Consider the following 13,513-nt stretch of genomic DNA (forward strand, 5'->3'; position numbering starts at 1 on the left):
TTTGAGAAAAAAAAAATAAAAAAAATCGTACTGGTGTAACTTTGGTGAGGTGTGATCAGCAAAGGAGGGAAAATGACCTTTTGTTCCCTCCATTTCTTTTGTACTATGCACTATTTTGTCATCTTTTGTTTTCATTAGTTCATTTGTAAAGATGGCCCACATATCCATGTGGCAAAAATGTAATGGACCCTCACACTTGTTAGTCGATCCTCTACCATGATAAATTTATTCGTCAGCTTCACACATTGGCCTAACTTCCCGCCTATATATGATCCCAAGCGCTCTCTAAATTTTCTCATCAACTAACAAAAAGTTTCATCGATAGTTGAGGGTATAATATGAATATGGAAGCAATATCCAAAATCTTGTTCATTTCTTTGCTTTTCCTTTCAAGTGCATTTCTTGCAAGATCTGGAGAAGTTGGTACGTTAAAAGTATCTGAAATAGAACCTTTAGTGTTTTTTAAATTCTGCTCGTTTGATTTTAGCTCGTGCATGGGGGCCTTTCATTTTTGGATATAACTTATATATACCAACGGTCTAAATAATTTTAATTTGCGATATTAATGTACTTTAATCTATATTATTTTTTAGGCTATTAATGCACACTCTTTATATATGACGGTTACATTTAATTATCTTTTTACGTGAGTTGATAATGTAAAAATTCAATTTATTTATAAAGCTCTGATTTTTCTATGTTTGGGCAATCGTAGATGATGAGAGTGAGTTTAGTTACGATGAAAACGCGAAGAATGGACCAGCTAACTGGGGCGATATTCATCCAAATCGATGGGGCACCTGTAAAAATGGAACAATGCAGTCACCAATTGATCTTCTTGACAAAAATGTTGAAGTTGTATCTAATTTAGGAATGCTTCAAAGATACTACAAACCATCGAAGGCCACTCTCTTAAATAGAGGCCATGATGTAATGGTACGTAAATTGAAGTTGTGGATCAGTACTACTAATAATTCAAAGTTTGAAACAACTTTCTGATGAGTGATTATTAATTTATAAATGCAGTTGAGGTGGGATGATGGAGGATTCTTGAAGATAAATGGAATTCAATATCAACTCAAACAAGTTCATTGGCACACACCTTCCGAACATACTATAGATGGTAAAAGGTATATATACTCACCAGCTTATATATACTACTAGAGACAGAGGTTTTTCCTACCGATATTTAGTGAAAATTTGTATTATAAAACTTGATTTTCCACCTCATTTCCACCGAAACAGCTCATTAGGAAAACTCATGGTGGAACAGGTTCCCATTGAAACACTAGAAAACTTCATAATTTTTTCGTATGAAAACACTAGTATTATTTAGGATTTTCCCACCAACATTCAATGAGAACAGCCACAGAACATTTTTCAGTGCGAAATTTCAGTGAGAACATAGGGATTTTTTATTAGTGATATATTCATAGAGTTAACTTATATGCAGACAGTGTATTAGAAATGTAATTTAAAATGTAGTATATATAAAAGGTTGCTTGTCTTATTTGATAGGTCTCTTATAGTTAATTCACGAAAATAAATGTTGTTGTCTGATTTATGAATGTCAATTAGACTTCGCAACAGGAAATAACTAATTCAGAAAAATTGAGTTGAAACTTAGATGAAATAATAAAAAATATGAAAAGTAAATTAACGTACATAGAGAGGAAAAATTATCATTATTTAGTCTCTGATCTGTACAATATCAACCATATAAAAAATGTTAAAATTTTGGAAATAGCTAGTATGTTTTACATAATGGTTTAAGATAGTACTTTTGGGGGCTTTAGTATTGAGGCCCGAAAGGCAAGGATTGGAAGAATTATTGGCACAAAGTTTCTAACCTCCATCACTCCATATGTGTCTTTCTAAACCTTAATCTAATTTTTCTTTTGTAACTTTGGTTGTTTCAATTCTTTAGATTTGCATTAGGAATTCATATCTACCAACAAATTAAATGCAGGTATGATATGGAGGGTCATTTAGTACATGAAACACGCGATGGAAAGAAGATTGCTGTCATTGGATTCGTCTACGAGATTGGATTATGCCCTGATTTGTTTCTATCCATAGTAAACACAAATTTGTTTTGTAACACTATCAGTATAATTTGACCAATTTTATTTTTCAGATTCTTGATATTATTTACATTTAATCACAGATAGAGAAGGATTTAAGAGCTCTTGCTGATAAAAAAGATGCAGAAAGACACATTGGAATAATTGATCCAAATCTAATAAAATTGGATGGCCAAAATTATTATAGGTATAATGGCTCTCTAACAACACCACCTTGCACAGAAGAGGTTGTCTGGACTATTGATGGAAAGGTACGTAATCAAATTCGCCCGTCTTTTTATTAGGAAAATTGAACACATGATTAAGAAATTAAAATTAACTAGGAACTTCATTGCTAATCCGTCATTAAATTGCTCATAGATAATATAATTTTTTAATTATTCATGTTAATTCATCGCTAACTAGGATTGCGAAGAATTTTTCTATTTAGCCACAGAGAAGTTGTCCCTGGCTAATATAAATACTTCCATTTTGGTTTCATTATTGTCATTTTGCTTTTTCAATTGCTCAGGTTAAAACTGTAACGAGAAGACAAATGGAATTGCTTCAAGATGCTGTTCATGATGTGAGTTGCTTACGCCCATAATTTTAGCAATATGATCTTCTTTCTAATTATACTATCATCTCTCAGAGAGGATCTGTTCATGATGTGGACATAAAAAAAAAAATATATATATTGTCTACTTTTTTTCTTTCAAAAACTTATTTGGTTATATATTGTGTCCATTCACTTCAAACTTGAATACTTTTTCAAGTAAAATGCATGTCTAACTTCAACTTCAAATATCATTTTTCAATTTAAATATATCAAGAATAGGAGAATTATTACCTTATATGCCCAGAACTACTCTTCTTCCATCTTAGTTTACTTTGAAGAAATCATTTCTATTAGTCTATATATTGGTTTTATGTCCAATCACCCACTAATTTTTCATGAAAGTTTTTTCAACCCCAAAAAAATTATATTTAGCTTTTATTTACAATTTGTTTGACTCGAAAAATGTGGTTTTCAATTAAAAACTCAAGAATCTACATTCTTTTTTTGAAGAGTCTACTTGTAAATATATATAACAACAAAGATAATGTTTTCTTGACTTTTTGTTCTCATGTTTAACACAGGAATTTGAAACCAACGCTAGACCAATTCAGCCATTAAATGGACGTCCTATCAAATTCAACAAACCTTGGCCTTTTAGCTTAGGGAGTTCTTATTAAACTCCCCAAAACGTATTTCTGTCTTTCTTTGATAAGGGTCCTGCCCCCCCCCCCCCCCCCCCCCCAACTACAAAGTCTTTATTCCTATTTGTCTATTGTACTACTAGTACACGATGATAATAATTGTCTTTAGAACTAGGAATAAATATGATATTATGATAATATGATTGTATCGTGAGATCTCATTGAATACATGGTATCAGTAATAAAATACACGGTATTAATTTGTTTGTATGTTAAAAGTCGGATGTAATTCAAAGGGACGAATTTGTTTACTTTTTTGAGGTTTGAATTTGGGTCGCAATTGTTCCAGCATCCCACAAGGAAAATAATACAGCATTACGTGTGTAGGCACGTGGATTTATATGTACTTCATAGTGAAATTAATTAGCAAAATCCATCGTCAACTTTGCATAACATAAAGAGGAAATTTCAACTTTTGGAGTAGATTTTTGGATAAACAGGGCACATTTTAAATTCTCCCATAACGTGGAAAACCTTCAGTCAATGGTAGTAAAACAGAGGAGTTTTCACACCTGGATATAAAATCTACTTCCTTCGATTCATTTTACTGTCATGTTTTTTTTTGCACGTCCTTTGAAAACATTAATTAAAAGATTAATTTAACTACATTATTCCTATATATAAGTGAGGATACAAATTTTTTATAGTCCTTACAGGATCAAAATAGTAATTTCTTTCTTTGATGATTTGGACTAGATACATCCCTACACGTGTTGTTGGTGTTGACTTTTCTTGCATGCTTCCATTTTGTCCCCATCTTTTCTTTTAAAATCAGACCCAGTTAGGCCCCCTTATTGAGTTAGCTTTTGCATTATTTGGGTTATACATTTTGGCCTTTGCTTCTTTAATGAGCTTATACGTATGTTTATAAAGATTTGTTCTAAATTAAGTTTCAGGTATGATATTAAAAATTATTTTCCCTTTTTATTCTACTTTAATTGTTATGGTTATTAAGAATAATTGATCTTAAATACGGAGATAGATTAATGTGGTGAAAGAAAGATAAATATTAATTGAGAGCAAAAATATATAAGGTAATTTAGTCAAATTATCATTTTAATCAATATTCCATCCGTCCTAAATTAACGACGACTTTAGCTAAAAATACTTATCCTGAAATAATGATTAATTTAGATAATCAAGATTAAAATTTGCAATTTTTTCAATTATACCCTTATAATTCTTTTTGATATTTCTCAAGTCTAAAAAAAACATTTAATAAACAGGGGCAACTTAATAAATAATATCTTCTACTTATGTTTATTAATGAACGTGAAAAGAGCAAAAAAGACAATTAAAACGGGATGTAGTGAGCATTTTTTTAAGGAGCATGCAAAATATAAACATGACAAGTAAAATGGATTAGAGGGAATACATTATTTATGTACTTCAATTATTATTGGATTAATTTATGTAAAGACTCTAACCAATGTTATAAATATTGTACTGTAAAATTGAAGTCATTGAGAATTTTATTGTACTAGATGGTCCTAGAAGATTAAAAAAAAATGAGTTTGGTCAAAAACTCTTGCTACATGAAATTATAAGTGAAATTAGGACTTAATAAACACCGAATTAATTTATTATTGTCAATAACTAAGAAATTGCATGCTCACAAATTCATAAAAATGCCAATGTTTTTCGGATTATAATCTTCATCAAGTTGTAATTATTAGCATATTTTAAATTATGTTATTTTAAAGAATAGCGAATCACTTGTAGGCCCTTTCATATTTTCTAATTCTCCAACTAAACTTCCTTCCTCATAAATAAATTTTTACACAAACTTATCCAATTATGTGATTACAAGCTTTAATAATTATGAAGACTTATCAACAAGACATGTTTATCGTGCCACTAAATTATATTAATTATGAAATAAAAAAAAAATGTGATACAAATTATACTTTTTAAATTTAAAATACTATTTTTATATTTTGAGTAAGTCTGGGCCTGATGAAACTAGTTATCTTTAGGCTTTATATATCATAATCTTTTATCTCAATTTAGTATTTCTATCTTTTTCAGCACATTAATCTCTCTCCACACATTTTTAAGTAAGGGCAAATGTAAAAACTAATAATTGATATATATATATATTGATTTTCTAAACTGACAACTACTTTGGACGAATTTTATTTTTAATAAGGACGACCAAGATAACTCAAGTTAAAAGATGAATTAATGCTATAAGCTTGGGGTGGTTGCTCACAAATTAAAAAAAATCCCAGATTTATATTCACTTTCATTTGGGAGTATTCTCTTAGAAATTTTAATCAAAAACTTCTTTTATGAGGTACTAAAATTGTTGAACCTAATGATTTAGCTGTTAAAATTGAACATCATACTTCCTTTCTAGGACAGAAAGTCACGAATTACATTTAGCAGGAACTTTCTCCAAAATTTCTTACTATTAGAAGCTAAATCAAAATGTGCCTTTTAAAATTATCCTTTAGAATGGGGACAGGTAATAGCGCAACAAAATTGAAAGTTCAACACACAACGCCAATTTTAGACTTGTATAGTTTAGAATCTCTTCTCTTCATTTGACTCCATTAACAGAGCTTCAAGCTTAGAAAACGATAAACAAAATTAATTCCTGATAGGCGCTTATCTATGTCCACATCAATTGGGCGAATGATAAAGTTTTAAATATTCCAGGCTACATGAATAGACAAGTTGACAACCATGATGCATCACTCGTACATTGTCATAATTCATAAATGGGCATGCATGAGACAAATATTGATAAACAAAAAGAGAATTCATTTTCAATAAAGAAGTTGATCGCGGACATCAATTGTACACAACAAAATCATTTAAAAATAATTGTAGGCAATTCTATTTAATAAGTATTCAATGATAACCTAAAATAAATACTACATTCGTTTTAATTTATGTGTCTTCGTTCGATTGAGCATAAAGTTTAAGTAAGAGAGACTTTTGAATCTTATGATTTTAAACTAAATATATGTGTAATGTACCAAAATACTCTTAAGCCTTATGGTCTTAACGTGTTAGATAGGATGCTGGAATTTCGAAACAAATTAAAAGAAAAGTAAGATACATAAATTTAAAGAGAATAGTAAGTAACCTGCTATAATAGACATAAGTAGTAAATTGTCCCGTGCTTCACGCAACTTGAGTTAAAACAATCAAATATAATTAGTTGAAACATCTACATATATTATGGGGTGCTTCTTATTAATCTAAAACTCCTTTGAAATTCCATAAAATGAGTATATAAAAATAAATATATTACACAATACGATAAAATAATATAAGTGAAAAATATACATGAATGAACAAACTAAAACAGAAAAAGAAAATCCAAAAGAAGAATCAATGGTATAAAATAGTTGCAGACTTGTAAATAATTACTTAGTTGGCCAATTCAAATGATTTTCACACGTATTAGCATTTCGTTTTCTTCATATTGTTAACAAAATTGTTATTAAATCTTAATTTCTTGTGTTTATTCTTTGACATTCATTCCCGTCCCCGTCCCCGTCCCCGTCCCTCTCCCTCTCTCTTTCTCCACCCCCGATGGACCCACTCCTTTTGTGCATTTCTCTTATGGTTTCTATAAATATTCATGACATTTTTCGAAAAAGTGAATCGCAATACTGATTGGGTTATTCACGAAGTATTGCATTTTTTAATTTAGTATTAGTCATCGTTCTCATGCTTTAGCTGAAGAAGGAGAAGTGTGTCGAAATTGTTTCAAAGGTTTTACAAAGCGCGCAGACATTAATATACATATTAATTAAAAAATAAAAACAAATTGTTAGACATAGGAAAAAAAATTGAAAAATCATTATGTGATATCCACCTTAGTACATTAGTTTGAAAATTAGTTGAAGGAAAAAGATGAAAGCAAAAGACAATCTATTAGTTGTTGAAGGAAAAATCTTTATGTGGGATCCATCGTAGTACATTAGTTGAGAATTAGTTGTTGAAGGAAAAAGATGAAAGCAAAAGATAATCTATTTTTTTTTCTTTTATCTTTTGATAGCATGATTTTAATGTTGCGCATCAAATAAAATGGGAAAATAGTTTGTAAAAGTCTAAAAAAGTTCATCAGTCAAATTTGACAAACTATCATTTACCAGAAAAATTTCATTTCTATTTTACATTGATATAGCTACTCCACCAACATTACAAAAATATTTTTCTAAAGGATTAGTGCAGCTGATCATAACAAAATTGGGGCAGATCGTAAAGAAATATGTACACAACTACAATCAAATAGATATATAACAATTAAAGAACTTTAAACAAAACTAATTGAGTCCAACTCCTTGAATAATGTTATTAGTTGTCAATATTGATCTATAAATACATGTTCGTCTATATAAATATTGATTTAGACCAACCCGATAGAAATGATGGAGAACACAATCATACAATGCTTTTTTGACAGTAAGATGAAATACATACACTTGATAGAATAGAAGAAATACTAGTTTTGCTGAGAATCCAAGAGGCTTTAGATCCTGCAAGACAAAATAGTAGAAATTGGCATTGCTTAGTCACATTTGCTAATTCTAATCATAGTTTTACCTAAAAAAAAAAAAAACTTAAATTTGTGCTTAGGAGAAAATATACTCATATACTACATAGATTGGACAAAAGATGTGCTTGCCAAGCAGTTATGCACTAATCAACTTATGGTGGTTGAATTTATAGTATTGTGTTTAAAGGTTACATTTGAGGAAGTAAATAGTGGGAGTTTAGTAGGCAAGTAAATACTACAAGTGGGAGGGAGAAAAAGAAGTACACAATGGCAATTTAAGATGGCAAGTCAATACTACAAGATGGCTCACACGCTAGAGAAAAATGTTAATTAGGAAGAAATTAATAAGTGACTTTTGAACATTTTAATACATTATTATTTATAGCACATAAATGGGAAAATAGAGAAAATTTCAAAATAAATGAGTAAAAAAATAAATAAAAATGTAGAGATGTGTCACGTCACCTTTTCGCGTTAGCTTTATATTATATATAGAATGTAGATTACTATGATGGTGTAAAATTTATGATAGTATTAGTATATATAAATTTAACGAGAAGTTTAGTCAAAAGCAAAACTTTCTTTTGGGTAGCTTCGAAAAGTTTTACCATGATAGAAGCTCAACCAATAAATATTACGTGAGGGCCCATTATATTTTCGCCACATGGATATGTGGCACCACTTATATATTTAAAGCTATAAAATAAAACAAAGAAGAAAGAGAATGTGAAGTTCTGAACCAAATTAAAAGTGGATTGTTAGGTCCACAGAAAATTGAGTTAATAAATTATAAAAAAATGCATTGTAAGTAAGTGGATTGTGGGGTTCACTTTTTTATTAGCTTTGCGATGCTCATTTCCACCAAAGTATTGGACGTTTCTCTTCTTCAAGAAAACTTGGTTCTTCCTTTTAAGTTCTAAGCCTATTCATTTTATTCTATTCAGCTATTAAAATCACATATTCAACTATTAAAATTAAATTTACAAATTCTTTGAAAATTGGTGCTCAAATCTTTATTGACAACTTGGTGCCCTGCTAATGCTAAGAAAAAAAAAATTAACATCCTTGTTGATGTTACAAAATAAGGTTCATTAATGAGAAACTTCTCTTTTTTCCAAAATTTGAAATTTTGGCAAGAGAAGGTGGTTGTACAGATCCAAACAATGATAAAAAGAAAAGGATGACAAAAAGTTGATAGATTTATTACATTTAGAGCGCAAAGCTTGCTGCTCTAGAAAAAAGAATAAGAAAGTTGATAGATTTATTACATTTAGAGTAGAAAGTTTCTTGTTCTTAAGAATAACTTTGGTGTCCCTTTTGAGAAAGAAATTTTTGGTACTGGTGTGTGACAGAGGCGGACCTACATGGAAGTGCACTCTCACTCTTCAAAAAAAAATTATATATATATATATATATATATATATATATATATATATATATATATATATATATATATATATACTCTCACTCTTCAAAAAAAATTTATATATATATATATGCATATACTTTGAGAAATTAATATATATTTATTTGTGCACTCTAACAAACGAAAGTATCTTTGGGGCATGTTGGTTGCAACTGTTGCTTCCCTTATATGTCACCTTAAATCGAACCCGAATATAACTTTTAATTATTTTTTGAGCCTAAATGAGCTCGCCCAGATTTGAACCTGCACAGTCACCACATGTTGCACAGCCTTAACCACTAAGCTATCTCTTTCATTTGCATCATTGTGTTAAATTTTATTTATTACACATATTTGACCTATTTACTTGTATTTTCGTCAGTGCTACGCTATTTAGTGACCGGTTCGACACGGTATTATTCCTCAATCATCATTAAAATTTTTGTTGGCGTTTATATTAAGATAATAGTGGCCCCGGCATCTTAAAATCCTAGTCCGCCTAGTCCGCTTGTGGGTGTATTTTTGGTTAGGTGTGATTAGCAAAGGAGGGAAAATGACTTTTTGTTCCCTCCATTTCTTTTGTAATATGCATTATTTTGTCATCTTTTGTTTTCACTAGTTCATTTGTAAAGATGGCACACATATCCATGTGGCAAAAATGTAATAGACCCTCACACAGTTTTTGTTGGTTGAGCCTCTGCCTTGGTAAAATTTTTCGTCAGCTTTACACATTGGTCTAACTTCCCACCTATATATGATCCAAACGTTCTCTAAATTTTCTCATCAACTAACAAAACATTTCATCAACAGTTGAGGATATAATATGAATATGGAAGCAATAACCAAAATCTTGCTCATTTCTTTGCTTTTCCTTTCAAGTGCATTTTTTGCGAGATCTGGAGAAATTGGTACGTTAAAAGTATCTAAAATAGAACCTCCAATTTTTTTTCAATTCTGCTTGTTTGATTTTAGCTCGTGCATGGCGGCCTTCCATTTTTGGATACAACTTATATATACCAACAGTCTAAATAATTTTAATTTGCACTATTAATGTACTTTAATTTGTATTATTTTTTAGGCTACTAGTGCAGACTTTTTATATATGACGGTTACATTTAATTATCTTTTAATGTGAGTTGATAACGTAAAAATTCAGTGTATTTATAAAGCTTTGATTTTCCTATGTTTGGGCAATTGTAGAGAATGAGTTTAGTTACGATGAAAACGCGAAGAATGGACCAGCTAACTAGGGCGATATTCATCCAAATGAATGGGGCACTTGTAAAAATGGAACAATGCAGTCTCCAATTGATCTTCTTAACAAAAATGTTGAAGTTGTATCTAATTTAGGAATACTTCAAAGATACTACAAACCATCGAAGGCCACTCTCTTAAACAGAGGCCATGATTTAATGGTACGTTAATTGAAATTGTGGATCAATACTACTAATAATTAAAAGTTTGAAACAACTTTCTGATGAGTGATTAATAATTGATAAATGCAGTTGAGATGGGATATGGAGCATACTCGAAGATAAATGGAATTCAATATCAACTCAAACAAGTTCATTGACACACACCTTCTGAACATACTATAGATGGTAAAATTTATACTCACCAGCTTACATATACTACTAGAAACATAGGTTTTTTCCACCGATATTTAGTCAAAATTTGTGTTATGAAACATGATTTTCGCATCTCATTCCCACCGAACCAACTCATTGGGAAAACTCATAATGGGAACAGGTTTCCATTGAAACGTTGGGAAACTTCCTAATTTTTCCGTATGAAAACACTAGTAATATAGTAATATTTAGTTTTTTCCCACCAACATTCAATGAGAATAGCCACTGAACTTCAGCGGGAGATTTCAATGAGAGCATAGTGATTTACTTAGTAGATATTCATAGAGTTAACTTATATGCAGACGGTGTATTAGAAATGTAATTTAAAATGTAGGTTGCTTGTCTTATTTGGTAGGTCTCTTATAGTTAATTCACGAAAATAAATGTTATTGTCTGATTCATGAATGTCAATTAAACGCCACAAAGGGGAATAACTAATTCAGAAAAATTGAGTTGAAACTTAGATGAAATCATCAAAAATATGAAAAGTAAATGAACGTACACACAGAGGAAAAATTATCATTATTTACTCACTTATCTGTACATTCTCAACCATATAAAAAATGTTAAAATTTTGAAAATAGCTGTATGTTTTACATAATTTTTTAAGATAGTACTTTTGGGGGCCTTTAGTATCGGGGCCCTAATGGCAAGGATTGGAAGAATTATTGGCACAAAGTTTCTAACCTCCATCACTCCATATGTGTCTTTTTAAACCTTAATCTAATTTTCTTTTGTAACTTTGGTTGTTTTAATTCTTTATATTTGCATTAGGAATTCATACATACCAACAAATTAAATGCAGGTATGATATGGAGGGTCATTTAGTACATGAAACGCACGATGGAAAGAAGATTGCTGTCATTCGATTCGTCTACAAGATTGGATTATGCCCTGATTTGTTTCTATCCATAGTAAACACAAATTTGTTTTGTAACACTATCAATATAATTTGATCGGTCTTATTTTTCAGATTCTTAATTATTTACATCTAATCACAGATAGAGAAGGATTTAAGAGCTCTTGCTGATAAAAAAGATGCATAAAGACACATTGGAATAATTGATCCCGGTGCACTAAGCTCCCGCAATGCGCGGGGTCCGCGAAAGGCCGGACCACAAGGGTCTATTGTACGCAACCTTACCTTGCATTTCTGCAAGAGGCTGTTTCCACGGCTCGAACCCGTGACCTCCTGGTCACATGGCAGCAACTTTACCAGTTACGCCAAGGCTTCCCTTCATTGAAATAATTGATCCAAATCTAATAAAATTGGACGGCCAAAAATATTACAGATATAATGGCTCCCTAACAACAACACCTTGCCCAGAAGAGGTTGTCTGGACTATTGGTGGAAAGGTATGTAATCAATTCGCCCATCTTTTTATTAGGAAATTTAACACACGATTAAGAAATTGAAATTAGCTAGCAACTTCATTGCTAATCCGTCATTAAATTGCTCGTAGATAATATAATTTTTTAATTATTCAGGTTAATCCGTCGCTAACTAGGATTACGACAAATTTTTCTGTTTAGCTACAGAGAAGTTGTCCCTGGCTAATATAAATACTTTCATTTTGGTTTAATTATTGTCATTTTGCCTTTTCAATTTCCCAGGTTAAAACTGTAACGAGAAGACAAATGAAATTGCTTCGAGATGCTGTTCATGATGTGAGTTCCTTACGCCCATAATTTTAGCAATATGATCTTCTTTCTAATTATATTATCATCTCTTAGAGAGGATATGTTCATGACGTGGACATAAAAAAATTGTTTTTTTTCAACTTTTTTTCTTTTAAAAACTTATTTGGTTATATATTGTGTCCATTCACTTCAAACTTGAATACTTTTCCAAGTAAAATGCACGTTTAACTTCAACTTTCAAATATCATTTTTCAATTTAACTTCTCTATATTGGTAGCTAAAGCCCTTTGATCAACAGCAGCAAGGTGACAAAAACCCTTTCTAGATTTTTCTTGGTATTTTTTCATTAACGAAACTCCTCTTTTGTTAGAGGGATCTAGTTATATATATTAAAATTAAAACAAATTAAAAATTCAATTTGCATATCCTTGTATCATCTGTCTCGTCCTTGATATATCTTAGACTCATCCAAAATTCAAATAACACGATAATACGAAATATATAGAAATAAATAACACACAATCCCTGATTCGGACGTACATATATAGATTCCTACTTGGCGGGGTTAATTTTTCATTACGGAAAGTCAAAATATAAAAAAGTAGAAACACAAAGACGTTGATGAAATTCAAGTATATATATATATATATAGGTTTTGCTAACCTACGACATGAAGGTTGTAGAATAGCAATGTACCACTTTTTGATTCACCAAATTACCACTGCCAGACAATTAAAACATAGAAAGCTTGAGGGCTTTCTGACTTTTTACAAAAACTGAACCCACTTTCCCTTTCTTTTTTCATTTTCCTTCTCTCCTTGTCAATGGAGAAACTGATGCAATTGGACTATACATCAATTCTATGAAATTTCAATGGGATTATTTTTGTTGAGCATCTTGTCAACTTCGGAAAACAAACAATTGCAGGGATGTAGACAGCCTATTTGATTCCATGAAATCATACCCTAATTTATAAATAATATAAAGTTAGGTATAGTCA

The 13,513-nt window shown here is 30.6% G+C and overlaps 1 protein-coding gene and 1 pseudogene across 2 annotated transcripts; both read left to right on the top strand.

Annotated features, from left to right (window-relative positions):
* Positions 1-264: 264 nt before the first annotated feature.
* On the top strand, positions 265-12,576 carry LOC132604822 (bifunctional monodehydroascorbate reductase and carbonic anhydrase nectarin-3-like). 2 transcript variants are annotated; one of them, XM_060318254.1, is made up of 7 exons: positions 265-423; positions 716-936; positions 1,027-1,130; positions 1,970-2,078; positions 2,168-2,335; positions 2,596-2,649; positions 3,204-3,533. In XM_060318254.1, the coding sequence occupies exons 1-7, from the start codon at positions 339-341 to the stop codon at positions 3,297-3,299; spliced, it is 837 nt and encodes a 278-aa protein (XP_060174237.1). In that variant the 5' UTR covers positions 265-338; the 3' UTR covers positions 3,300-3,533. The 2 variants fall into 2 exon arrangements, with proteins under 2 accessions (XP_060174237.1, XP_060174238.1); XM_060318255.1 differs by lacking the exons at positions 2,596-2,649; positions 3,204-3,533 and adding an exon at positions 12,487-12,576.
* On the top strand, positions 9,979-12,068 carry LOC132604849 (bifunctional monodehydroascorbate reductase and carbonic anhydrase nectarin-3-like; annotated as a pseudogene).
* Positions 12,577-13,513: the final 937 nt, after the last annotated feature.

Source organism: Lycium barbarum, chromosome 1 (genome assembly GCF_019175385.1).
Source record: "Lycium barbarum isolate Lr01 chromosome 1, ASM1917538v2, whole genome shotgun sequence".
NCBI classification, from domain to species: domain Eukaryota; kingdom Viridiplantae; phylum Streptophyta; class Magnoliopsida; order Solanales; family Solanaceae; genus Lycium; species Lycium barbarum.

Bases quoted from the DNA above. Each gene is read 5' to 3' on its own strand.
- LOC132604822 (XM_060318254.1), top strand. From the start codon at position 339: ATGAATATGGAAGCAATATCCAAAATCTTGTTCATTTCTTTGCTTTTC. The intron at 2,336-2,595 runs GTACGTAATCAA...TCAATTGCTCAG, and splicing joins TCTGGACTATTGATGGAAAG to GTTAAAACTGTAACGAGAAG. The intron at 2,650-3,203 runs GTGAGTTGCTTA...TGTTTAACACAG, and splicing joins TTCAAGATGCTGTTCATGAT to GAATTTGAAACCAACGCTAG.